The sequence below is a fragment of the Mus caroli genome, unplaced genomic scaffold, assembly GCF_978045245.1.
Source record: "Mus caroli unplaced genomic scaffold, Mus_caroli_1 scaffold_8, whole genome shotgun sequence".
NCBI classification, from domain to species: Eukaryota; Metazoa; Chordata; class Mammalia; order Rodentia; family Muridae; genus Mus; species Mus caroli.
The window spans coordinates 112,657,445-112,683,958 of NW_028227263.1; the positions used below are offsets into that span (position 1 = coordinate 112,657,445).

Below are 26,514 nucleotides of genomic sequence, written 5' to 3' on the forward strand. Positions count from 1 at the left end.
AGGAGAGTTGTGAACCATCGTGTGGATGCTGAGAACTGAATTTGGGTCCCCTGCAAGAGCAACAAACTCTCCTAACCTCTGAGCCATGGCTCCAGCCTAAAAGAATTTTGGTGGAAGTCACACTCACAATGGGTACCGGAACTCATCCCGTGATTCTTTTCTAAGTCCCAGAATGTGTAATTGGGACGGTTATACCTAGACGTTGCTAGAATCCTTACACTGTGTTTTGAAACTGCCAGAATTCCCACGTTGGTGTCACATCCATGTGGCACAAAGCAGACAGCATCAGGCTGTGTTCCTTTAGCAGAGGGCCAGGGAGGAATATGGGGAGGGAGGATGTGGGCTCGGGGCTCAGCCTCGGGGGTGGGGGGTGGGATCTGGAATGTGCCCTGAGGCCTCGGGGTGGACCAGAGCATGGGCCACCGCTGTCCCGCCCGCGTCCTGGCGCAGTCTGCGCACCCCTCGGCCGGGCCGTCGCCGCCCCCCCACATTCCAGAGGCCGCTGCGCAGTCTCCTTCCTCACATTCCTGACGGGGCAAAGGAGTCCCTCCGTTCCCCCCGCCCCCTGCGCGCGGCCTCGAAGCGGAGGGGGCGCGGCCCCGAGCTGCGCGCGCATTCCTCCGCCGCGCGCCTCCGTTCCTCCCTCCCCGCCACGGCCCCGCGCGAGAGTGCGGCCCACGCCGAGCGACCGCGACCCGGGCCCCGCCCCGCCCCGCGCCCAGGGGTCCCGGGGCGGGCTGCGGGCCGGCGGACGATGCGGCGGCGCTGCCGGAGCGGCGGCGGCGGGCGGCGGAGGTGACGCGCCGCGGCGGGCCGACGGCCATGCAGCGCTCGCGGACGGCCGCGGACGACGCGGCTCTGCTCCTGGCCGGGCTGGGCCTGCGCGAGTCGGAGCCGACCGCCGGCTCCCCAGGGCGCGTGCGGCGCGGGCCGAGGGCCGTGGACGAGGCGGCGCCAGCGTCGGGCCGCCGAGGCAAGGGTGGCGGCGGCGGCCCCGAGGCCGCGCCCGACGTCCCGAGCCGCCCCGAGCGAGGCCCGCGCGCCAGCCTCGCAGGCTCGGACGGCGGCAGCGCGCGCTCGAGCGGTATCAGCCTGGGCTACGACCAGCGCCACGGCCCCGGCCCCGGGCCGCCGTCGGGGGGCAGCGCGCGCTCCAGCGTGTCCAGCCTGGGCTCCCGTGGCTCAGCGGGCGCCTGTGCAGACCTGCTGCCGCCCGGCGTCGGCGTCGGCCCGGCGCCCGCCCGCTCTCCGGAGCCTGCCCAGTTCCCCTTCCCGTTGCCGTCGCTGCCGCTGCCCCCGGGCCGGGAGGGCGGCCCGAGTGCGGCCGAGCGGCGGCTGGAGGCGCTCACGCGGGAACTGGAGCGCGCGCTCGAGGCGCGCACGGCGCGAGACTACTTTGGTGAGCGTGCGGGGGCCGGGGTCTGGGTCGGGGGTCCTGGGGTTCTGGTAAGGGCTGTTCTCCAGCCACGGGTGCGGAGATGCCCGGCGCTTCCTGACTTGAGGCGGGGGTGGGATGGGGGTGGGTGAGGGGTGGGATCCAGACAAAATCAGGCTGATTGACAGCCTAAGCTGTTTTCTGGACACTTAAAAAATTGGTTATTTACTTAGAGACAAGGTTTCACTCTGTAGCTTAGACTGGCCTGTCTTTCTGTCCCTGACTCTGAAGTGCTAGGATTAGAGACATATGGACTCTGCAAAAGATTCAGTTAGGTGTATATTGAAAGTACCCCGGGAGGTCAGAAGGTGTCAGATTCCTGGAACTGGAGTCGGTTGTGAGCAGACGTCGGTACTGGGAACTGAGTCTTCTCCGTTGAGAAGTTGAGTTTTCTGCAAGAGCACCAAGCTCTTACTGCTGACCCATTCTTAAGCTCCTTTTGCTGGGCATTCTTCATTCCTAGTATTGCTCCTACTAAAGTTTGAGGAAGAGCAGAACGGAAGTGTTCCCCCTTCTAACTGAGGCATGGATAGGGACAGAAAGATGGGGTTCCCCGGGTACCCGTGAACCTGTGTGACTGAGACTTAAGTGCTGGTAGAGGCTGCAGGTGGAACTGTGTGAGGCTACATACCGGACCAAGGCAAGCATTCAAGGCTTCTCTGGGCTAGGTCTTATAAACAGGATATTTCCTACAAGAATACCGAGCTAGCACTTGCCTATCACTGCCCTAGGTTTGTTTCCCAGCAAGGCAAAGCAAATAAACAAAACCACAAACCAGCCTTACATCTGGTTACGCACATATAGAAAAAATACCAAGAAAAATACGCATTCAGACTTCACCCTTTAGCTTGGCATGGTTGGTACAGACCTGTGATTCCAGCACTGGGGATTCAGGAAAAGTAGGGTAGTTTAAAGCCAGCCTGGTCTACCTGTAGTTCCCAACCAGTCAAGACTACAAAGTCAGACTGTGCTTCAAAAAGTGGCAACAGAAAATACACTTTATATCATTAAATACCAAAGAAAGGGAGTCTGACTCATAACAGCCCTGGTAAAGGAATCACATGCATTAGCAAGGCCCCAGAGTCTCTGATGGCTTTTCTTGGCACAACAGTTAGGTGAGTCAGGTACAGGGAGTGAAGCTGGCTTGGGGATGTGTATGGTTAGCAAGCCTGGGACAGGGCTGGCTGAGTCTGAGTTGTCTCACATTCAGTAGAGCTAGCAGCTCCAGGATTCTTTGAAGTCAATCTTAGGGGAGGAGAGGTTGCACCTTAGCAGGTCATGTTGAGTGTATTCCAGGGTGGAGGAAGAAAGTGAGGGTATGAGAAGGTTGTAGCCCAGGGTGGTCAAGAGCATGCACGGGCTAGAGTGGTTTGGGTTTGGAATGAGATGCTTGATCCGATGCCGTGAGATGGGGAATCTGGGGTTTAGCAGAGGTGATGGCTGCTGTAAATGGCCTGGGAGTAGGAGGTGAGTGAGAAACTGACCTCCTGCCAGGAGCCAAACTGGGACATTTCAGCCGGATACTCTCTGTGCTCTTGGATGAGCATCTGATCATCTTCTGGCCCGTGCACACTTAGAGGCTCGGCATTGGTCTGTCTTTTGGCCCCTATGGCCACTCTCAAGTCTGCGTATTATACTGGGTATTTAATGTGAGGGTAAAGGCACTATAGCCCCAAACTGCTGGAGGTGAGGATCCTTTCTAAAGAGCACCGAGGGCTCAGCTTTAGCCCTGTTAGCCACACAGGAGACTGAGCTGGCTGATTATAGAGGTTTCCCTCTCTGAATAAGCTCTAATCTAGTGCAAGCTGCTCCAGAATGTGCTCCGGAGCTAAGGACAGCCTTTCCCTAGCCTAAACCCCAAGCATTGGGATTGCAGGTGTGCATACCACAATCAGCTAGATTATGGGGTGATGAGGATGGAACCTTGGCCTTCATGCATGCAAGGCAAGTACTCAGGCAAATGAACAGTATCCTCAGTCCCCCTTTATAGATAGGGTCTCACTCTGTATACCAATCTGACCTCCAAGTAACCATCTTCCTGCCTCAGCCTTCCTGAATGCTAGGATTACAGGTTTGAGGCGTGATACCTGCTCTAAATGCTAGCTCTCACTCCCTAAGCCAAAAATATGCCTTTTTTCTGGTTCTTAAAAATGTGGGTGGGCTGGAGAGATGGCTCAGCGGTTGAGAGCACTGACTGCTCTTCCAGAGGTCCTGAGTTCAAATCCCAGCAACCACATGGTGGCTCACAACCATCTGTAATGAGATCTGATGCCCTCTTCTGCTGTGTGTGAAGACAGCTACAGTGTACTTACATATAATAAATGAATCTTAAAAAAAATAAAAACAAACAAAAAACAAAAAACAAAAAACAAAAAAAATGTGGGCAATTTTGGTTAAACTATGTGTTTGATATCAGTTGGTGTTTTTGAGTTACAGAATGGCAGTTTCTAGGTATAGTAAACAGCTGTAATCTAAGCATTTGGAAAACTGAAACAGAGCGATTATGTGTTCCAAGCCAGCCTGTGCTGCAAAATGAGACCTGGACAGCAAAACAGAAAACAAAAATGTGTTCATTTCACTTTTTTAAAATTTAATTTAGAGGCCAGAGTCTTAGCTTAGGTTAGCCTTGAGCTCTTTTTGCTACAGCCTTCCAGTCGCTGGGAATACAGGCACATGGCATCCTATCCAGCTTGCAATTTAAAAAGTTTCAAATCTTTTTTTTTCTCCTTTTTTTTTTAAGATTTATTTATTATTTCTTAAGTACACCGTAGCTGACTTCAGACACTCCATAAGAGGGCATCAGATCTCATTTCGGATGGTTGTGAGCCACCATGTAGTTGCTGGGATTTGAACTTGGGACTGTCAGAAGAGCAGTCAGTGAGCTTAACAGCTGAGCCATCTCGCCAGTCCTGTTTCAAATCTTTTGACCCGAATAAATACCTCTTACAGAAGGAAGTCTGACTTCTGAGAACCTTGTCTATAGTGTGTTCTGCCTGTGCCATCCCTAGCTCCCTCCTCCATAGGCTCTGTGTCAGCCGACCTCTTGGTACCCCTGTGTCTTCTCCTCAGTTCTGCTGTCTAATGGAGGCCAACAGCCTCAGGCCCCTGAACTGACCATCTACTGCTAAGGCTCCTAGGCCATACTCTGTTTTTGTTTCTCTTAGCAGCCTTTGGTTCCAGCTCTTCCCACTCTGTGACCCGTGTGTGTGTGTGTGTGTGTGTGTGTGTGTGTGTAGACACATGAATGCTCTGGCATGTATATATGTGTATAGAGGTCAGAGATTTAACTCGTGGGAATTGGTTCTTTTCCTTTACCATGTAGGTTTTGAGGCTTGAACCCAGGTTGTCAGGCTTAGCTGCAAGACCCTCTGAGCCATTTCACTGGCCTGTTTTTGACCTAAGTGGGTTTGTAGGACTTTGTGTGTTGCCCCTAGCCTTAGTCACTTTGCTTTTATGTTCAACAGCCTTCTGGTCTCTTGACGCCCATCTTGCTTTCCACTTCACTCAGAATACTGAGGTCCCCAAGTTCAGTCTTTGTGGCCTGGCTTCCTGTTTCTCCCTCTGCCTCAGTACACAGCCAGTCTGCCACCTGAGAGGGTAGCATTCTGATCTCTCTGACCTCTACCTCCAACTTAAGTTTTCCTCTTTCCATTGGCCCTTTTCTTTTGGTTATAAATCTGTAGAAGGATCTTTCACACGCACGCACACACACACACACACACACACACACACACACACACACACACGCACTGCACACACGCACTGCACACACGCACGTACACATGGGGGTGGGGGGCTGAGATGCCTCAGAGGCTAAAGAAGCAACTTGTTCCCAAGCTGTCTACCCACGTTTGAGTGTCAGAATCTACATGGTAGAAAGGAGAGAACTGACTCCTGTAAGTAGTTCTCTGACCATACATGTCTCATGTGTGCACACATAGTCATGTGTGCACATGTACACAAATGAGTATTTTTTTTTAAAGCACAAACTTCTAAATCCATATAGCATCAATTCCCTCTGCCCTTTCATCTTATCTCCTTTCCGTCTTAGTTGTTTGTGTTTATTTGTTGTTTTTAAAGACAGGGTTTCTCTGTCTATCTAGCCCAGCTGTCGTGGAACTCACTTTGTAGACCAGACTGGATTTGAACTCACAGAGATCCACCTGCTTCTGCTTCCTGAGTCTGCCCAGCTTGTTCTTTTTTTTAAGATTTTTATTTTTTATGTATGAATATTTTGTCTGCATGTATGTATGTGTACTATGTGTATGCCTAGTTCCCACAGAGGTCAGAAGATGGTGTCAGATCCCCTGGGACTGGAGTTACACATGATTGTGAGCATCCATTGTGGTGTTGGGAATCAAACCCCAGCCGGTCCTTTTTCAGGAGCAGCCAGTCAGCCAGTGCTCTTAACCAGTGCTCTCCAGACCCGTATTTTTTTTATATTTTGAGACAGCATCTTGTTATCTAGCCTTGGCTGGTCTAGAACTTCTTGAATAGACCAGGCTGGCCTTATAGGAACCTGCCGGCCTCTGCTTCCCAAGTGCTGGAATTAAAGATGTATGCTACCATACCTGGCCTCCCCACTCCCAACTTCCAGTGTTGATTTCTGTGATTTAGTCAAGTGAATGGGAATGTCTGTTTCTCGTGGGTGGGCTGTGGGGGTTGGGGGGTGGGGAGAAGATTGGAAGGAAGACTTCTTTTATTCTAGCAAGAAAAGTCTAGTAGTGTGTCCGGGTGATCAAGATGAGGGAACAGACCAGGTGTGGTGGCACATAGCCTAACACATGCTGCTTGGGAGATAGATTGAGAATGCTTAAACCCAGGGTAGGGAAGCTAGCTGGAGCAATGCAAAGAGGGCTGGTGAGATGACTCCTTGTATTACGGTCTTTTTTACTAAGCCTAAGCCTGACCTGAGTTCACTTCCCCAGGCCCCATATTAAAGCAGAGGGTTAGAGTGCATGATGGTGGAGTAAAGGAATGGCCATAGAACAGCTGAGAGCTCACAGCTTTTATCTATCTATCTATCTATCTATCTATCTATCTATCTATCTATCTATTTATTAATTTTTGTGAAAAAGGGTCTCTACCAGCCCTGGCTGTCCTGGAGCTCACTGTGTAGATCAGGCTGGCCTGGAAATCATAGAGATCTGCCCGTCTCTGTCTCCTGAGTGCTGGGATTAAAGGCAATACACCTGCCTGAGAGCTCACATTATGATTTAAAAGCAGGAGGCAGAGAAAACACACTGGGGATGGCCTGAGTCTTTGAAACCTCAAAAACCCCTCCAGCAAGGCTATACCTCCGATCCTTCCCAAATAGCTTCACCTATTGGGGATCAAGAATTCAAACATACAAGCTTATGGGGCCATTCTCATGCAAACATCAGAGATACGGGTAACTGAAGAGAGTAGACTTTTGGGTCTCCTGGACACAGGGGTTAATAGTGCACAAGGCTTGGAGCCAGGCCCCCTCCTAACACTGCTTATTCCTCTGCCCCCTCCCCCAATCTGGCCTGTCTATGTGGTCCCCTGTCCCATCTAGTATCCCCAGATTCCTGCATAGAAAGTACTGTCCTTTCAGCTCATGGTGTGAAGACTAAGAGGCCCCTCTCTCACCATCCTGTGTAAAAATCACACACCTCCAGGTGTGTGGGTGGGGGAGAGCTCACACATGTCAGACACACACATTGCCACTAACTTGAAACCCTAAGCCCTAGATTTACACACCAGGTAGATCATGCTATGCAGCTGTGCTTTTCTGGAACTTTCCGTGGAGCCCAGACTGACCCTGACCTTGAGATGCTTCTACTTTGGCCTGAGTTAGAGGCATGTATCAACATACCTGGCCTAGATTTATTCTTTATTTTGTTTGAAGCAAGGTCTTGTATAGCCCATGCTGGCCTCCAGCTCATTGTGTAGCTGGTCTGTCTTCTAAGTGCTGGAATTGCAGGCATGTGTCACCATGCCCAACTCTCATACAATTATTTATTTCTTTTTAAAGATTCTTTGTAAACTTTTATTTATTTTTACTTTTACTGATTTGTGAGTGTGTGTGCCTGCTTACCTGTATGTGCACTGTGTGTATGCAGTGACTGAGGAGGCCAGAAGAGGGCGTTTGCTGCTCTGGAACTGGAGTTTCAGTGCCTGTGAGAGACCATGTGTGTACTAGGAAGTGTTCTTAACACTGAGCCATCTCCTCAGCCCTGGGTCTTTCCTGTTTTGATTGATTTATTTTATATGTATGAGTGTTTTGCCTGCATGTATGTAGGTATGTGCACCACTTGCATGCCTGGTGCCCCCAGAGGTCAAAAGAGGGCATTGGACCCTCTGAAACTGGAGTTATAGAGTTAGGAACTAAGTGGGTGCTGGGAATTGAACCCAGGTCCTTTGCAAAAGCAGCCAGCAGTTTTAGCCACCGAGCCACCTCTCTGGTCCCTCGATATATTCTTAATTAGCCTTAATTTTCTCCACAGCATTTATTTCCATCTAACATTGCCACCATCATCATTACTGTTGTTTTTTGGTGGTGGTGGTTTGAGACAGCATCTCCATATAGACCCTTGGCTAGCCTCCAACTTGCTGTGTAGCCCAGGCTGGCCTGGAACTTTGAGCTATCCTCTTGCCTAGGTCTCTTGATTACTGGGGTCACAGGTATGCATCATCTGACATTGTGTAACTTGTGCAGTGTGTCCCTCCTCTGGAATACTCAGTCCTTGGTGCTGGGGATTTTTCTGCACTGCAGTTTTGGCAGGCAGGCAGTAGGCTGTCGATATCTGTGGAATGGCCTAGGGAACATGGGAATCTTATACAGGTGGGGAAAGGGTACCGGTCAAGGGCAGTGATGCCTTTGGTGTACCTGTGTGGTGTGCGTATTTATTTTGAAGAGTAGGATTTGGCTCAAAGGCAGCAGGAAGGTTGTCTCTCAGTCGGAGGTGGAATGGTGTGGAGTGCCATTTCTTGGTCTAGTGCTGATGTCATTCATAGCTGATGGTGGAAGTCAGGCAGGCTCTTCCTGTGCTCTGTGAAACTCTTTGGATGCTCAGGTAGCAGTAGCTGACCCCGAGTGCTGTCTGTTTACGCTGCCTTTCTAGTCACTGGCCAGCTCTCTGGCTGAAACCACTCAAGGAGGAAGTGACTTTGACTTTATACTGTGTAACATGACAAGGAAGGCATGCTGGCTGGTGATGCCCTGTTGGTAATGACAGGGGCATGAGGGCAGGGTCTCATGTCTCATTGGATTAGAAAGAGGAACGTTTGCACCAAAAAGCGGAGTTGAACTGCCACCTCCAAGACCTGCCCCTAGTGACCTGTACCTGTAGTCAGGCACTATGTCCCTACCTTTCCATAGCTTTTCAAAAGAGTGACACCAGCCAGGTGCTTAAAACATGAGCCGGTAGGGACCTTGCACATTTGACTTAGAGCAGCGCCCCTGTAGCTGAATGTTAGTTGTTAGGGACCTGGTGACACAGGCCTTGTTGGGAGGTCAGTTTGGGAGGGTCAGGCAGGTGGACACCTGACCAGGAGCCTGGCTGGCCACCCAACTCCATAGTGCATAGTACCAGCCACTGCTCCTCTGCTCCTCCCTCACAGGCATTTGTATCAAGTGTGGCCTTGGCATCTACGGAGCGAGGCAGGCGTGCCAGGCGATGGGGAGCCTGTATCACACCGACTGCTTCATCTGTGACTCCTGTGGTAGGTAACACCCACCCATCCCCTCTGCCTCTGTCACTCCCTTGCACCCAAGCCTCAGCCAGAGGAAACGCTCAGCTCTGGGGCAGAGGAGGCTGCCACAGTCAAACATTCTCCCTGTATACATGGTTTGCGGCCCCTTGGTTTCTGGGCCTGGCATATATGGGAGGCCTGGGCCTGAGGAAGGAGCCTTTGCTGGCTGTCAGAAAGGCTCCTCTCCGGTCCTTGGCCATGGTGCTTCTGTCCACACTGGGTACTCTTCTGCCTGGGAGGCATGGGAGCGTGGGGTGAGGGAGCTTGAACCTGTCTGCACATGGGGCTAATGTTTTTAAATGTTTGTTTGTTTCTTTTTTTTTTTTAAAAGATTTATTTATTTATTTATTTATTTATTTATTTATTTATTATATGTAAGTACACTGTAGCTGTCTTCAGACACTCCAGAAGAGGGCGCCAGATCTTGTTACGGATGGTTGTGAGCCACCATGTGGTTGCTGGGATTTGAACTCTGGACCTTCGGAAGAGCAGTCGGGTGCTCTTACCCACTGAGCCATCTCACCAGCCCCCATGTTTGTTTGTTTCTTAAGATTTGCTTATTTTATGTGCAGGAGTGTGCACCGTGTGTGCCTGTTGGATCCCCTGGAACTTGGGTTGTGAATGGGTGTGTCACCTGAAGCTCTTACCTTTGTAAGAGCAGCAAATGCTCTTAACTACTAAGCCATCTTCAGTCCCTGCATGGGATATTTTGATATACATATTTATCACAGTATATCTTAGGGTTTCTATTGCTGCGATGAAACACCATGACTAAAAAGCAAGTAGGGAAGAAATGGGTTTATTTGGCTTACACTTCTGTATTGCTGTTCATCATTGAAGGAAGTCAGGACAGCAACTCAAACAGGGCAGGAACCTGGAGGCAGGAACTAATGCAGAGGCCATGGAGGGTACTGCTTACTGGCTTGCTCCTCATAGCTTGCTCAGTATACCTTCTTATAGAACCCAGGACCACCAGGCCAGGGGTGGCACTGCCCATAATGGATTGAGCCCTTCCCCGGTGCTCACTAATTGAGAAAATGCCTTACAGATTGATCTCATGGAAGCATTTCCTTAACTCTAGCTTGTGTCATGTTGACACGAAACCAGCCAGTACCCAGTATAGTGCCTAGTATTGAGTCAGAGTAAAGCTGCTTTTGGGAGACCGTGAAGACATGAAGACAGCTGCTCATGCCTGTAATTCCGGCAGTCGGGAGGCTGAGGTAGAAGCAGAGTTCAAGGCCAGCCGAGGTGACATAGAAAGACCATGTCTCAAAAAGCAACAGCAGACCCACCCCTCTGCATTGAAGGTGCACTACCATTGCTCCAGGGCTCTGTTTAGACCAGTCTACTTTGTTTACTGTGAGGTGAAAAATCCCTCTTAGGCCTCACATTCCACCATCCTTTGGCTAAGTCAGTAATCCACATTTATCTTATTCCCACTGCATAAATGTTGTCCACAGCAGAATCAAGTACACTATGGTTAGATCCATTTTTTTTTTAAATTTTTTTAAAAAAGATTTTCTTTAAAATAAAGGGGAGGAGGGGTAGGGCAGGAGATGTCTCATCAGTAAAGTGTTTACTGCACAAGAAAGAGAATCTGATTTGAGCCCCAGCATCCATGTAAAAGAAGCTGTGGTAACTGTGATTCCCAGGGCTAGGGAGGCAGAGACAGAAGAATCCCAGGGTCTTGTTGGCCAGCTTGTCTGCCAAGTTGGTGATCTCCAGTGTCAAAAGGGTCACGTGGGGAACAATCAAGGCAGACAGCCAGTGTTACCTTTGGCTTTCACGAGCACACGCACACATACACAGTTTTTTTTTTTTTTTTTTTTTAAAGATTTATTTTATGTGAGTATACTGTGGTTGTCTTCAGACACTAGAAAGGCACCCGGGCCCATTACAGATGGTTGGGAGCCACCATGTGGTTTCTGGAAATTGAACTCAGGACCTCTGGAAGGGCAGTCAGTGCTCTTAACTGCTGAGCCATCTCTCCAGTCCCACTTTTTTTTTTTAAATCTCCCTTATTTTGCCTTATTTACCTATATTCACAGAATATTTTTTTCTCCTTCAATGTGGCCTTAAATCAGGTTTTCTGCTGAGCAGCCACTAGGAGCCACTGGTTAGCTGGAACTGTGCTTTCTAGACTTGTATGGGAAACTAATTGCTGTCTGGTACACAGCCTCTGGGCTGAATGCAGTCACCATTCCTGGAAGCTTTTAGCTCCTGAGACAAGTCTGGACTGAGGTGGGACTGTCCTCAGGCTGTCATCAGCCCTTAGGGCAGCTGTTCTCAGGGTAGTGATTTTTCTTTAATCTGTGTCAGCAGCGTACAGTGACTGCCAGACAGAACTGCACCGTGTGAGCATCCCACAGCCTGTCTCTCCGTGTACTTGCTAATAGACACTAGCTGGCCGTGAGCTCTCCTGGAGAGTTCCTTCTTCCTCATGTTTCCATCTCCCTTGAGTAAACTACAAGGAGTAGGGTTTTCAGGTCAGAGTGCGCTTATGTTTAGATGCCCGATTGTATTCCCGGGGATCTGTACCACTCATTGGCAGTTGTTGCCTTGGAAATCTGAGTCACACTGTTCTGCACACCTGACAGTAATTGGTGCTGATGCCTTTCTAAGGAACAGTTCTGCTGGGTGGGATCTCATCGTGAGTTTAATATGTAACTTCCAGTGAGCATCTTATTGTTTGCTTTTTTGGCCATTAATACATCTTTTTAAAAAATTACTTACATTTTTATTATGTATGCATGCATGCCCATGCGCTTGCATGTACGTCAGGAGATGGAACAAAACTTGCAGGAATCAGTTCTCTCCTCCCTCACGTGGTTCCAGGGATCAAACTCAGGTTGTCAGCCGTGGCAGGAGGCATCTTTGTCAGCCTAATATGCATTTTCTGGTGGAAATCTGTTCAAAGTTTTTGTCTATTTTTTTTTTTCAAGACAGGGTTTCTCTGTGTAGCCCTGGCTGTCCTGGAACTCACTCTGTAGACCAGGCTGTCCATGAACTCAGAAATCTGCCTGCCTCTGCCTCCCGAGTGCTGGGATTAAAGGCGTGCACCACCACGCCTGGTGCTTTTGTCTATTTTTATAGAACTGGGAATTATTTGCCTTTTTCTTTGGGGTTTTATTTTTAATTAGTGTGTGTGTGTGTGTGTGTGTGTGTGTGCATGTTTTGAGTGGGGACTATGCATTTGTGAGCCCAGGTGCCCAAGGAGGCCAAAGGTGTCAGATCCTCTGGCGCTGGAGTTACAGGTGACTGGGAGCCATAATGTGGATGCTGGAAACTGAACTCAGGTTTTCTGCAAGACTATTACATGCTCTTAGCCACTGAGCCATCTTTGAACCCATGTTTTGAGTTTTTGTTTTGAGTCAGGGTCTCTACAATTACCTAGCTAGCTTTGGCTGCCCTGGAACTTGTTGTGTAGACCAGGCTGGCCTCAAACTCAGAGACCGTCTTGCCTCTGCCTCCTGATTATTTGTCTTTTAAATACTGAGTTGTAAAATTTACTGACATTTAGGTTCAAATTATTTGGCAGATGTGCATTTTCTGAGTAATTTCTTTTAGCATGATTTAAAAACTGTTTTAGTGATTCTTTTGTTAAGAAATGTTAAATTTTGACTAAGCCCAGTTCATCGGTTTTTGTGTGATGGGATTACAGGTATGAGCAGTCATAGTCAGTTTAGGCTGTTTGTGTTAATGTTTAGGTTGGTAACAATTTCATGTTAGGGTTGTATATGTACAGAGGTCAACCCCAGGTAGTGTTGCTTAGGAACCTTTTTTTTTTAAAGATTTATTTATTTTATGTATGTGCATACACTGTCACTTTCTTCAGACACACCAGAAGAGGGCGTCAGATCCCATTACAGATGATTGTGAGCCACCATGTGGTTGCTAGGAATTGAACTCAGGACCTTTGGAAGAGCAGTCAGTGCTCTTAACCTCTGAGCCATCTCTCCCCTCCCTCCGCCCCCCATTTTGAGGCAGGGTCTCTTGCTGGGACCTTAGGCTTGCCAGTTAGGTCAGTGTACCTGGTCAGCAAGCTGCAGGTATCCCTGTCTCTGCCTCCTAAGTACTGGGTTACAATGGTATGCTCCCGTACGTGGCTTTTTATGTAGAAGCTGGGGATTGAACTTGGCCATGTGTATGTTCGAGTACTTCACTGACTGAGGTGCCTCCCCAGCCCTCCTTATTACCTTTTTAAAAATCAGTTTCTACAAAAAAAATCAAAGATGCCAAGATTGGGTAGTATTTGAAAGTGAACACGGCAGTTGTGAGCTTGGAAGGGTCTAGAATTTACCCTGCAGCACACTGGCAGGTGACCCCTCATTCTTCATGATGCTGGCAGAAGACACATACTTCTGGGTCAGAGTCTTCACACGTGCTTCCTGTTCTGCTTGACCCTTGACTCTCATGGGATGGGATGCACTCCTGGTAGATGCTGCATACTCTGTCTATGTGGCAAACCTTAGAAACCTCAAGTTTAGCAATTATAATTACAAACACTATTGTTTTTGAGGAGGGATCATTATGCTGCCCAGCATGACCTCAAACTTCTTGGTTTAAGCAAGCCTCTTGCTTCAGCTTCTGGAGAAATGGGAACTCCAGCAGCCCTACCACACAGAGTTTGAGGAACCCCAACTTTTTACAATAGGCTGTCAGCAAATCTCTTTGACCCAGAGGCAGAGCTCATCTTTGTAATGCTGGACAGCAAACAAGCTCACACTCTCCCCAATCGAGACTCTGTCTCCTGAGGAGTTTACTCTGCAAACATTCTTGGAAAAGAGAAACCAGATTAAGAGCTGCCAGCTTTGCTTACCAGATGTGCAGAATGAGCTAGGAAATTGACTCCTGCCAAGATACCTACGTACCTACGTCTTCTCAGATTTCTCTGAACCAAGTCTGTTTTTTTTTTTTTTAAATATTTATTTATTTATTATTTGTAAGTACACTGTAGCTGTCTTCAGACACTCCAGAAGAGAGCATCAGATTTCATTACGGGTGGTTGTGAACCACCATGTGGTTTCTGGGATTTGAACTCAGGACCTTTGGAAGAGCAGTGTGCGCTCTTACCCACTGAGCCATCTCACCAGCCCCAAGTCTGGTTTTATAGCATGCAGCATACCCACATTTTCCTAAGTTTATCCCTCAGTATTGCTTTCTATCTTTAGGCTGCTACCAGCATAGCTTCTCCATGTGTTTATTGTCACCAAAGGCCAGGAGAGAGTATCAGATCCTCTGCAGCTATAATTACAGCCAATTATGGGCCACCTAACGAGAGTGCTGGGGACCTAATTTGAGTCCTCTGTAAGAGCAGTGTCCAATCTTAAGTTGTCATCTTCTCCAGCCTCATAAATGCAGATTTTAAAGTTGTAGCTTTATTTTCCCAGTATTTGTTGCCAGAATAAAAATAATGTTTGGGAGCTGCGATAGCGGCAGTGACGGCGGCAATGGTGCATGCCTTTACTCCCAACACTCAGGAGGCAGAGGCAGGTGGATCTCTGTAAGTTCAAGGCCAGCCTGGTCTACAGAGTAAAGTTCCAGGACAGCCAGGGTTACACAGAGAAACTGTGTCTTGAAAAACAAACAAACAAACAAACAAACAAACAAATAAACTCAAAGAAAAAATCATTTGGTTTTCATATGCTGGCCTTCAATCCCATCCTACAATTACAATAAACAATAAACGTAGTAGGGTTACTTGGTTACTACTGGTGTTCTGCATAACACAGTCATGATTGTGTTTATAGATGACCATGTGGTACGATGTCTGTGATTTCAGATAACTTCTCTTTCTTCTGTCTCACCACTAATTCCACAAGTCTCATACTATACACTTGACTAGAACTAGCACAAGACTGAATATTTTCACCTGTTTTGTGGTACTGGGAATTTAACCCAGAGCCACAGCCCAGCCCCTCACTGGGGGATTCTAGGCAGGGACTCTACCACTGATCCATGCCCCCAGCCCCTCACTGGGGGATTCTAGGCAGGGAATCTACCACTGAGCCATGTGGTAGCCTATGTGTGCCCCCAGCTCTGGATTTTTTTCAACAGCATGTTCCAGTATATCTCAAGCTGGCCACTAACTTTTACTGCTTCCTCTTAAGATCTGAAATTATAGGTGTGGGCTACCATACTCTGCTCCAAAACTGTTTTAAGAGGAAAACTACTTAATATCTTACCAAAGTACTTGATGTGGCTACATATTTTTCACTAGCACCCTCACCAGTTTGTAGTTTCTCCTACTTGCTAGTAGGTCCTGGAACCTCTGGGTAGATGGGAATGCCAGGTGATCAGTAGAGAGGTAAAGGGACAAGTGGTAGAGGTGTGGGGGAGGGGACCTTCCTGTATTTGCTGTAAACCAACAGTTTTGTTGACTCTTCTAGTTTCTTCTGAAATACTTGTTTCTGTTTAAGAGGGGGGTGTCTTATAGCCAAGGCTGTCCTCCAGTGTGGCTTTGTAGCCTAGAGTGTCATTGAACTTCAGGTTCCTCCTGCCTCCATATCCCCAGTGCTGAGACTATAGGCATGCGCCTCCACATCCAACTTTATCATTTGGGTTTTTCAAGGCAGATCCTAGGCTATAGCCTAGGCTGTCCTCAGACTTCTGGGTCCTTCTGTGAGCTTTGGGATGCTGGTTCACAGGTGTGAGCCACCATTGTGGTTTGGAATGTTTATAACAGCAGCACAGCACTACACAGGTGTTTAGAGACGTTCCCTTTCATGCTGGTCAGAGATGAGTACTGAGATCCAAGCTGGGCTTTGTCCCTGGTTGCAGCATTTCACTCTTTACCTTCCAGGGAGACGGCTCCGTGGGAAGGCCTTCTATAACGTGGGTGAGAAAGTGTACTGCCAGGAGGACTTCCTGGTGAGTCTCCACTGTGCTGCTTGCCAAGCTGGGTGGGAGCAGGGCGGGAACCTCCTTCGGACTCACATGCAGACCTGAGGCCAGCGACAGTGAGTGCCCCTTTGTCACGTGACGTCCTGGATCCTGTGTCCCCTCTCAGTACTCCGGGTTCCAGCAAACAGCTGACAAGTGTAGCGTGTGTGGACACCTCATCATGGAGATGGTGAGAACCTCTTCTCCAGGGAACCCTGGAGTCCCCTACCCCTTTCCTGTTCCAGACTCAGTAGGGCCCTGAGCCATAACCTCTTGGGGGCAGTGCTGAGTGTCTCACCTGCAGTGACCTTTTGACGCCTCCCCAGATTCTGCAGGCCCTTGGCAAGTCCTACCACCCAGGCTGCTTCCGCTGCTCAGTGTGCAACGAGTGCTTGGATGGAGTTCCCTTCACTGTGGATGTGGACAACAACATTTACTGCGTTAGAGACTATCATACGTGAGTTTCCCCTGCTGGAGCAGTGTGTCCTGCACCATGGCCCCCCCTGCCTCTCTGGTTCTTTTTATTTTTATCTTTTTAAAGATTTATTCATGTGTTTTATGTATATGAGTATACTTTAGATGTACAGATGGTTGTGAGCCTTCATGTGGTTGTTGGGAACTGAATTTTAGGACTTCTGCCTAACTCTGTCAGCTCTATCCCCACTCACTCAGCCCCTGCTTGCTCCAGCCCAAAGATTTATTTATTATCATTAATAAGTACAGCATTGCTGTTTTCAGACTCACCAGAAGAGGGTGTCAGATTTCATTACAGGTGGTTGTGAGCCACCATGTGGTTGCTGGCCTCTCTGGTTCTTGCTTTTTTTTTCGTCTGCTTTTCTGTGTTTTCTCAGCTGTTGGGGTAGGTGTATTAGTGACTTTTCCCATGTGGTAACAGAGTCCTTCACAGAACAGTGTGAGGAGGAGAGGTTTCAGAAGACATCCATCACGATAGGCAAGACCTGGTGTTGAAGGCACGGTGTTGGGTGGACAGCTCTAGCTTTGGTGACTGCAGCAGGGAGTTGGGACTCTTTACATCTTGGTGGGGCAGAAGGAAAAGACATCAGGAAGGAACCTGGACTGAGCTGTAACCATTAAGCGTCTTCTCCTAGTGATTCACCTTCACTAGCCAAGCCTACCGCCAAAAGGCTCCACAGCCTCCCCAAACAGCATCATCTGCTGGGAGCAAATATTCCAACACGAGCCTGAGGGTGGTTTGCATCAAACTGGAAGGGCAGGACAGGGGCATTTGTGCTTTCTGATCCTTCTCCTGGGTAGTCTGGCCACCCCCTGCCTTTGTCCCCTGCCTTTGCCTATGTGAACCCCTCTTCTTCCTAGTGAGCTCACTTGATTGCCAGGCCTTTTGCTTCTAAAGAGAGAAGGGCCCTAGTGTCATGTGAATAGCCAAACTGTTTGTATGCTGTGGCTCTGGGCTCCAGGCTGGCAGCTCTGGGCCTATGCTGCTGCTGAGTTAGGGGATTAATGCCACTAGCATTTGTAGTTGGTACTCGAGGTAGAGCGGAGGTCGACCTTAGGGATGGCTTCAGTCTGGATATGAGGGGCCAGAGAATACGTATACATGAGATGTCTAGAGATCCTGAAGCTGTTCTGGAGGAGGCAAATAGCTGTTTGCACCAAGAAGGCAGAAGCTACACCATCAGCCAGTGTCCACACAGCAGGGGTGGGTGGGGCAGAACCCTTGCCTCTACTCACTAACCTTCTCACACGTCCATTTCCCTCTATTCTTCCAGGGTGTTTGCACCAAAATGTGCCTCCTGTGCCCGCCCCATCCTCCCTGCACAGGTAGGAACACTTCATCTGGAAGCAGCAGGTGCCTGACCCCGAGGCTCTGTGTACTCCACCTTGCTTGGCCTCAGATCATGGGCCACAGTAGGGGTGTTTGAAGGTGGCCATGTTTTATGTTCCTCGGGGCTGAGGTGTATGAAGGGTGTTTGGGCAGGGGGTGGGACAGGTGTGTCCTGGGTGAAGTAAGGAAGCAGCTGCCTGCTTCTAGCTTGTCCCACTGCAGTATTCCATTACCTATAATAGGGAAAGGGCTACTTGCCTGGCTTGTTTGGTCCTGCAGTGGATGTTGCATGGCATAGGGCCAGAGGAACAGATGAGAGGCCTTGGCCTGTGTACTTCTTAATTTTGGGTCTTTCTGCATGAACTATATGTGTTCAAGTCAGCTTCCTGAGGAAACAGGGCTGGTAGTGGGAGTCCCTGGCTCTGAAGTAAAAATAATGTGTGAGCCAGCGCCCAATGTGACTTTCTTATTGTCACATGCTGGGTTGGGAAAGATGCCCAGTGCACATGCATATTCATTCTTGGACATCTGCCAGCATACCATTTCTACTGATGGTGGCACATTGTAGAGAGGTGTGTCTTAATGGACAGGTCATATTGCTCCAGGTCCAGGAAGAATGCCTGTGAACCTTGCCTTTTTCTCCAGGGCTGTGAGACAACCATTCGTGTGGTGTCCATGGACAGAGACTACCATGTGGAGTGTTACCACTGTGAGGTAAGACCCAGGCTCCCACACACTGTTGCCCATTTCACCCTGGGTGTCCATGGACCCTCTCTTGTGGCTTCTGTTCCATACTGTCCCAGCAAGCTTTTCCTTTCTTTTTTTTTTGTTTTTTTTTGAGACAGGGTTTCTCTGTGTAGCCCTGGCTGTTCTGGAATTCATTTTGTAGACCACGCCTGGCTAAGCTTTTCCTTTCTTGTGGACACATGCTCTGCCTGTACCCATTTCTCTTTCAGAGAGTCACATTTTTACTATATGGGATTATTTTGTAAAGTGGATGGGAAAATAAATAGACCAGGCAGTGTCCACATGAGGCAGTGTGTGCTGTTGAAGGGGGTTGTCAGAACCTTGGAAAATCAGTTTTCTTGGAGGAGGTAACATCCAGGCTAAGATTTGAACAGTGAATAAGAATTAGCAGATTGCTGGGTGTGGTGGCACACGCTTTTAATCCCAGCACTTGGGAGGCAGAAGCAGGCAAATTTCTTGAGTTCAAGGCAGGCCTGGTCTACAGAGTGAGTTCTAGGATAGCTAGGGCTACACAGAGAAACCCTGTCTCAAAAAAAAAAAAAAAAAAAAAAAAAAAGAATTAACAGATTTGTGTGTGTGTGTGTGTTTGTGTGTGTTTGTGTGTGTGCGTGTGAGTGATTTTTTTATTGCCGGTGAAACTGCCAGAGGTTGGGATAGAGACCACGGAGGCTGCAGAGTACCAACTTCCTGGGGCAGCAGGAGAAGAAAAGATGGCAAGGTTCTACTGGACTTTTTGTTTTGTTTTTGAGACAGAAACTCTACATAGCTGAAGCTGGCTCAGAACTTGGTTGAGTAGCTCAGACTGGCCCAGAACTTGTCTCTAGTTTTTCAAGACAGGGTTTCACTGTGTACCTCTGGCTGCCCTAGACCTTGATATGTGGATCAGGCTGGCCTCAAACTGGGAGCTCTACCTGCCTCTGCCTCCTGAGTGCCGGGGTTAAAGGTGCCCAGCCCTAGAACTTATACTCTTAACTGCCTTAGCTTTCTGAGTGCTGGGTTTACAGGAGTGTGCCTCCATACCCAGCTTGCCAATAATCCCACCATTCAAGATGCTGAGACTCTAATATTGCAAGTTCAAAGCCAGGTACGCTACATATCAACCCTGGCTTACCAAACAAAATCACATGTAATTATGGAAGAGAAGGAGTTACAGGGAGGCACCCATGAGGAAGCAGGTTGAGTTGAGGACTTTGGTAGGTGACTGGGTGTAGCAGTATAGGAGATGAAATGTGTCCATCAAATTCAACAGAAGACGACATGCTGTCAGTTCCTGTTACTGTAACAGACCCTGAAGTCACCAACTTAACAAGTGAAGGTTCCTTTAGCTCAGTTTTAGGGTTTATCCCACGATGGTGGTGGATTGGCTACGTTGCTCTGGCCCTATGGTGCACCAAAGCTGCTTACCTCATAACTGGAATGAAAAAGAGTAAGGAAGAGAGGGCCTGGAGAGACCTTCGCGATGGCTCAGCAGGAAAGGATATCTACTTCTGTCTTAGATAGGGTTTATTGCTGTAAGGGACAACACGACCAAGGCAACTCTTCTAAAGGCAAGCATTTAACTGAGCGGAACCTGAGCACAGGAGGCCTCAAAGCCCAACTTCACAGTGACACACTTCCTCCAACAGGCCACACCTCCCTCATAGCCAGGCTTTCACACACATGAGTCTATGGGATGCCAAACCTATTCACATCACCACATTGTACTCCCTGGCCTCCATAGGCTTGTAGCCAGAATGTAATGCAGAATGCATTTAGTTCAACTTCAAAATTTACCAGAGTTTCAAAAGTGTTTAAAAATCCAGTTTCTTCTGATATTCATAGTCTTTCAACTGTTAATCCCCTATACAATCAAAACCAAAAATACAAAGGCAGATACTTCCAATATCACAGGATATACATTAGCATTCCAAAATATATCAGTGAGGAAATACTAGACCAACCAGCTGGTCAAAGTCCACACTCTGCATCTCCATATGTGATGCCCAACTCCTTTCATCTCTGTTGACTGCAACACAATTCTTTCTTTTGAGCTGGTTCCACTCCCTGTTAGCAGCTTTCCTCAGATACCATAGCTCTGGCAGCTCTTGGGGTCTCCCAACATCTTGGGGTCTCCAAGGCAACTTCAACTTTACAACTTGTCCCAGTGTCTGGGATGCACACATGATCTGGGCTCTAATGTAGCACTCTCTGTTCTGGTTGACTGCACTCCACTGCTGCTGCTTGCTGTTCTTGGTGGTTTGCCCATGGTACTGGGATTTCCAGTACACTGGGGTCTTCCCCTGAAAGTAGGCTGCACTTTCACCAGTAACTTCTCATAGGCCCTCTCTCTTCATAGTGCCAAACCTCAGCTTCTTTGCATGAGCCCTTCAGTCCTGGGCCGGAGGCTGCACCTTCACCAGTTGACCAAGCCTGCTTATTCAGTCAACAGGGTCTCGAGGGAGGGAGTGAGGATGAAAGAGAAAAGACAATCAGACCACACAATAGCATGACTCCAGCAAGCACTGAAGCAAGTTCATTTTTTCCCACCGTGCTTTTATACCATTCATGTCAGGAATAGGGCCAGTTCTTAGTCAAGGAACCAACAAGGCATAAAAGTCCGGGGATCACTATAGCCAGGGACTTACCAAGATGATCAAGACACAAGGAATACATTCCTCAACTGGATTTTTCTTGAGCCTTTCTTGTCCTAGACCAATGTAAATATTCTCACCAGTTTCCTAGAAGCAGCACAAAAAGCTCTCCATAACCAATGACCTTCCTTGGCCTCTCACAGGGCCAAGCCTTAGCTGCTGTCTATGGCTCCTTCTTGCCTCTTGCCTTCCAAACCAGTACCAGCTGGGTGATTATTACACATTACCACATCCAGGTACAGCATGAGGTACAATCTTGGCTATCTCTGGAACACAACTCCTTTGTGCTCCCAGAAAATACTTGCCAGAAGTTTTCACCTCAGTGATTCTGGTCTCTTCTTAGTCATCGATAATTTCTTAGGTTCAGCTAACCCCTTCCACTCTTGACTCTAAAGCCAAAGCCATGTGGCTGAAGCTGCTGAGTTCTGCTGCTTGCTGGGGGATGGAACATGGCCCCTTGTTCTATTTCATCTTATTCAGAGATCTGCATGGTATGTTGCCTGAATGTTGGGACTAAAGGTGTATACCACCATGCTTGGATCTAGGCTTTTCTTTACTTGGAATTTGCACTGTACCAGGCTGGCCTTGAACTGAGAGATCTGCTTGCCCTTGTCTTCCTGGAATTAATGGTGTATTCTGCCATTTCTGGGTTGTAGTTCACTCCAGATATAGCCATCACAATCTGTCACTTGTCAGTTTGATACACAATCATATCTCCTTATGTCCAAATGAGAACAATAACCAGAACTGATAGAACTGTCCCTCGTACAACTGCAAATGCATAAACAACAAGCTTAGGAGGGTGGGATTTTGCCCTGAGGGCCTTTAATGTGCTTATCTCCTTGAGCACAGTATTCAGCTCCATTCTACTTTCTAGTAACCCTTAATACTTGAACCATACATTTTGTAGTTTTCTTTTTCTTTTTTTAAAAGATTTACTTATTTCATGTATGAATACAATTATAGCTGTCTTTAGACACACAAGAAGAGGGTGTGTGTCACCATGTGGTTGCTGGGATTGAACTCAGGACCTCTGGAAGAGCAGTCAGTGCTCTTAGCTGCTGAACCATCTCTCTAGCCCTGTATTTTTCTTTTCTATGTTTGCTATACTTGATCAAAATGCTCTTTGTAAGAATAATCGACAGGACAGAGTCTGTGATAGGCTGTTTTGAGATTTCCTTTCTCATTGCAATAAATCTAAATCTCTTCATTTTAGCCTTTGACACTCTTCGGACAAGGGCAAAAGACAGCCACATTCTTCCCCAAAATATCACAAGAATTATCTCTAGGCCGCATACTGAAATTCTTCACTGAAACCTTTTAAGCCAATCCTGCAGAGTTCAAATCACCCCCCAGCACCATTGTCTTCCATATTCATACCAGGATAGCCCATTAAGCCCCACTTAAATCATTCCACCGCTTTCCCCAAATCCATATTCCTCTAAACAAAAGCATGGTCAGGCCCAGCACAGCAATACCCCAGTCCCTGGTTCCAGCTTCTGTTTTAGTTAGGGTTTTCATTACTATGAAGAGACAGCATGACCAAGGCAACTTTTATAAAGGCAAACATTTAATTGGGACTGGCTTACAGTTGCAGAGGTTTAGTTCATTATCATCATGGGGGAAGCAAGGCAGTGTCCAGGGAGACACTGTGCTGGAGGAGCCAAGAGTTCTACATCTTGATCCAAATGTACTGGGTGGAGCCTGAGCATAGGAGCCCTCAAAGTCCACCTACACAGTGATACACTTCCTCCAACAAGGCCACATCTACTCCAATAAGGCCACACCTCCTAATAGTGCCACTCCCTGTGGCCATATATTCAAAAACATGAGTGAATCTATGGGGCCACCGGAGCTACTAAGTCTTAGGATCTGATTTCAATCCTTAGGACCCACGTGGAGGAAGAGACAACTGATTTTTACAAGTTGTCCTCTGACCTACACAGGCATGCCATGGCATACCCACACTCAGACAAATAGCATGTATGCAGGAAAAAAAAAGGTCAAAGTTCCCAAAGAGACCCATTGAGGATATACCCCCCAAAGACCCAAAAATCTCTTCAGTGGATCAACCACTTCCTCCATGGACAAGAGACTAAGCCTCCTTTTTTCTTTGGTTTTTGAAATAGGGTCTCATTGTGTGGCTCTTCTTGTTTTAGAACTCCCTGTGTATCTGCACTGGGACACACATCCTGAGTGTGCTGTTAGTACTCTATTGCTGAGCTAGATCTCCAGCCTTTGGATTATTTTGATAGCCCAGGCTGGACTCAAACCCAGTCTCCTACTTCAGCCTCCTGGGGTCACAGTCTGATAAATGTGCTGGGAATTTTGTCCTTTGAGACACCATCTTGCTATAAAGCAATGGCTGGCCCGGAACTTGAATTTTTCTTTTTTTTCAAGCCTGCCTCTGCCTCCCAAATGCTGAGATTAAAGGCGTGCGCCACCACTGCCCCTGCTCTTTTTTTTTTTTTTTTTTTTACAGATGGTTGTGAGCCATCATGTGGGTGCTGGGATTTGAACTCCGAACCTTCGGAAGAGCAGTCGGGTGCTCTTACCCACTGAGCCATCTCACCAGCCCGGCTCATGCTACTTTTTAAAAATCCATCTATATTTTCTTCTGACATCTTATGAGTCCAGGTTTTTTTTTTTTTTTTTTTAAAGATTTATTTATTTATTATATGTAAGTACACTGTAGCTGTCTTTGTCTTCAGACGCACCAGAAGAGGGCATCAGATCTCATTACGGGTGGTTGTGAGCCACCATGTGGTTGCTGGGATTTGAACTTCGGACCTTTGGAAGAGCAGTCGGGTGCTCTTACCCGCTGAGCCATCATCTCACCAGCCCCGAGTCCAGGTTTTTTTGTTTTGTTTTGTTTTTTTCTTTCAAAATTTTCTTTCTTTCTTTTTTTTTTTGGGGGGGGTATTTATTTCATTTACATTTCCAATGCTATCCCAAAAGTCCCCCACACGCTTCCCTACCCACCCACTCCCACTTCTTGGCCCTGGCGTTTCCCTGTACTGAGGCATATAAAGTTTGCACAACCAATGGACCTCTCTCTCTTTCCACTGATGGCAGACTAGGCCATCTTTGATTCATATGCAGCTAGAGACATGAGCTCCGGGGCGGTATTGGTTAGTTCATATTGTTGTTTCACCTATAGGATTGCAGATCCCTTCAGCTCCTTGGGTACTTTCTCTAGCTCCTCCATCGGGAACCCTGTGATCCATCCAATAGCTGACGGTGAGCATCCACTTCTGTGTTTGCTAGGCCCCGGCATAGTCTCACGAGAGACATCTATATCTGGTACCTTTCAGCAAAATCTTGCTAGTGTATGCAATGGTGTCAGCGTTTGGAGGCTGATTATGGTATGGATCCCCGGATATGGCAGTCTTTAGATGGTCCATCCTTTCGTCTCAGCTCCAAACTTTGTCTCTGTAACTCCTTCCATGGGTGTTTTGTTCCCAATTCTAAGAAGGGGCAAAGTGTCCACACTTTGGTCTTCGTTCTTCTTGAGTTTCATGTGTTTAGCAAATTGTATCTTATATCTCGGATATTCTAAATTTCTGGCCTAATATCCACTTATCATTGAGTACATATTGTGCGAGTTCTTTTGTGATTGTGTTACCTCACTCAGGATGATGCCCTCCAGGTCCATCCATTTGCCTAGGAATTTCATAAATTCATTCTTTTTAATAGCTGAGTAGTACTCCATTGTGTAAAAAGATTTATTTATTTATTATATGTAAGTACACTGTCTCTGTCTTCAGACACCAGAAGAGGGCATCAGATCCCATTACACATGGTTGTGAGCCACCATGTGATTTCTGGGATTTGAACTCAGGACCTCTGGAAGAACAGTCCGTGTTCTTAACCACTGAGACATCTCTCCAGCCCTGGAATTCGAATTTCTGCTTCTGTTTCTACCACTGAAGTGCTGGGATTACATATGTGCTACCATACCTGTTAGTTGTTGCTTTGTTCATTTTTTCCTAATAAATATTAAAGAGTTTAAAGGTGTGTGTATGTGTGTGTGTGTGTGTGTGTGTGTGTGAGAGAGAGAGAGAGAGAGAGAGAGAGAGAGAGAGAGAGAGAGAGAGAGAGAGAGAGAGAGAGAATACCCATGCCTCTGTGTGGAGAACAGAGTCAGAACTGGAGCTGGTGAGAGTCTGGCTTGTTTTATGGTTGTGGAGCAAGTTTTTAGTGCTGAGCTAAGGTTCCAGCAACCACCTACCTCCACACACCTTGTTAAAAACCATAGCTTGTGAAGCTGGACAATATGGTGCCACCTTTAATCCCAGCACTCAGGAGGCAGAGGTAAGTGGATCTCTGTGAGTTGGAGGTCAGCCTGGTCTATACAGTGAATTCCAGGACAGACAGGTATAGAGAGATCCTGTTTCAAAAACAAAAAACCTGCAATAGTTTATTAGGCTGAGCCCACAGTTACTACCCATCCCTGCCCTTTCCCTGAGACTGGACTTGCCCAGCCGCCATACCTGCCCCAACCCCATTGTCCCTTTGGTGAGGATGCCCTGCCTCCTGCTTGCTGGGGCTCAGAGTTGCGTTTTTCCTTTTTCAGGACTGTGGGCTGCAGCTGAGTGGGGAGGAGGGACGCCGCTGCTACCCCCTGGAGGGGCACCTGCTCTGCCGGCGATGCCACCTGAGGCGCCTTGGACAGGGCCCGCTCCCCTCGCCTGCTGTGCATGTGACTGAGCTCTGAGAAGCAGCCATCATGGAGTGGAGAGGAGTGACCCATGCTCCTCCCCACCCCCACCCCTCCAGCTGCTGTCCCTTCCGCAGGGGCCGGACCCCCGCAACAAAGAAGCGATTTCTATTTATTCACCTTCTGTGCCTCAAGTCACTTCCCCTGCTGGATTCCAGGACACCCGCACCGTAGACTACCTTCCTCTGACCGGTCTCAGCTCCCATGGCAGGGATTGGAGGGTCTTGGAGCCGGTGGGGGACAGGTGCCTTATTTGTGTGTGACCACAGAGCCAGGGAGCATCAACAACCTGGGAAATACCACGATTTGGCCTTGATGGGTATTTTCAGCTGCAGTTCTCCGCCTCTCTGGATCCTGGCTTGGGGTGCTTTCCCAGCATCCATTGTCACAGAAGACCCAGGAGCAGAGTGGGGTGGGGCTCATGAGGGGGCTCCCTTACAGACCCTGCCAGGGAACATCTGTGCGCACTGTATCAGGTTCCACTACCAAAGCATATGATTTGACTTAAATTAAGTTTTTTCCCTTCTGGAGGATGTTTGCATTTTCTTTAAAAGAATATAGTTTTCTTCTAAAAACT

At 48.0% G+C, this 26,514-nt stretch overlaps 1 protein-coding gene across 2 annotated transcripts; it reads left to right on the forward strand.

Moving 5' to 3' along the window:
• Positions 1 to 606: 606 nt before the first annotated feature.
• Wtip (WT1 interacting protein) lies at positions 607 to 26,514 on the forward strand. 2 transcript variants are annotated; one of them, XM_021168514.3, is made up of 8 exons: positions 607 to 1,399; positions 9,023 to 9,124; positions 15,957 to 16,024; positions 16,164 to 16,226; positions 16,363 to 16,493; positions 17,785 to 17,836; positions 18,486 to 18,554; positions 25,794 to 26,514. In XM_021168514.3, the coding sequence occupies exons 1-8, from the start codon at positions 823 to 825 to the stop codon at positions 25,932 to 25,934; spliced, it is 1,203 nt and encodes a 400-aa protein (XP_021024173.1). In that variant the 5' UTR covers positions 607 to 822; the 3' UTR covers positions 25,935 to 26,514. The 2 variants fall into 2 exon arrangements, with proteins under 2 accessions (XP_021024173.1, XP_085698014.1); XM_085841888.1 differs by lacking the exon at positions 25,794 to 26,514 and adding an exon at positions 24,378 to 24,599.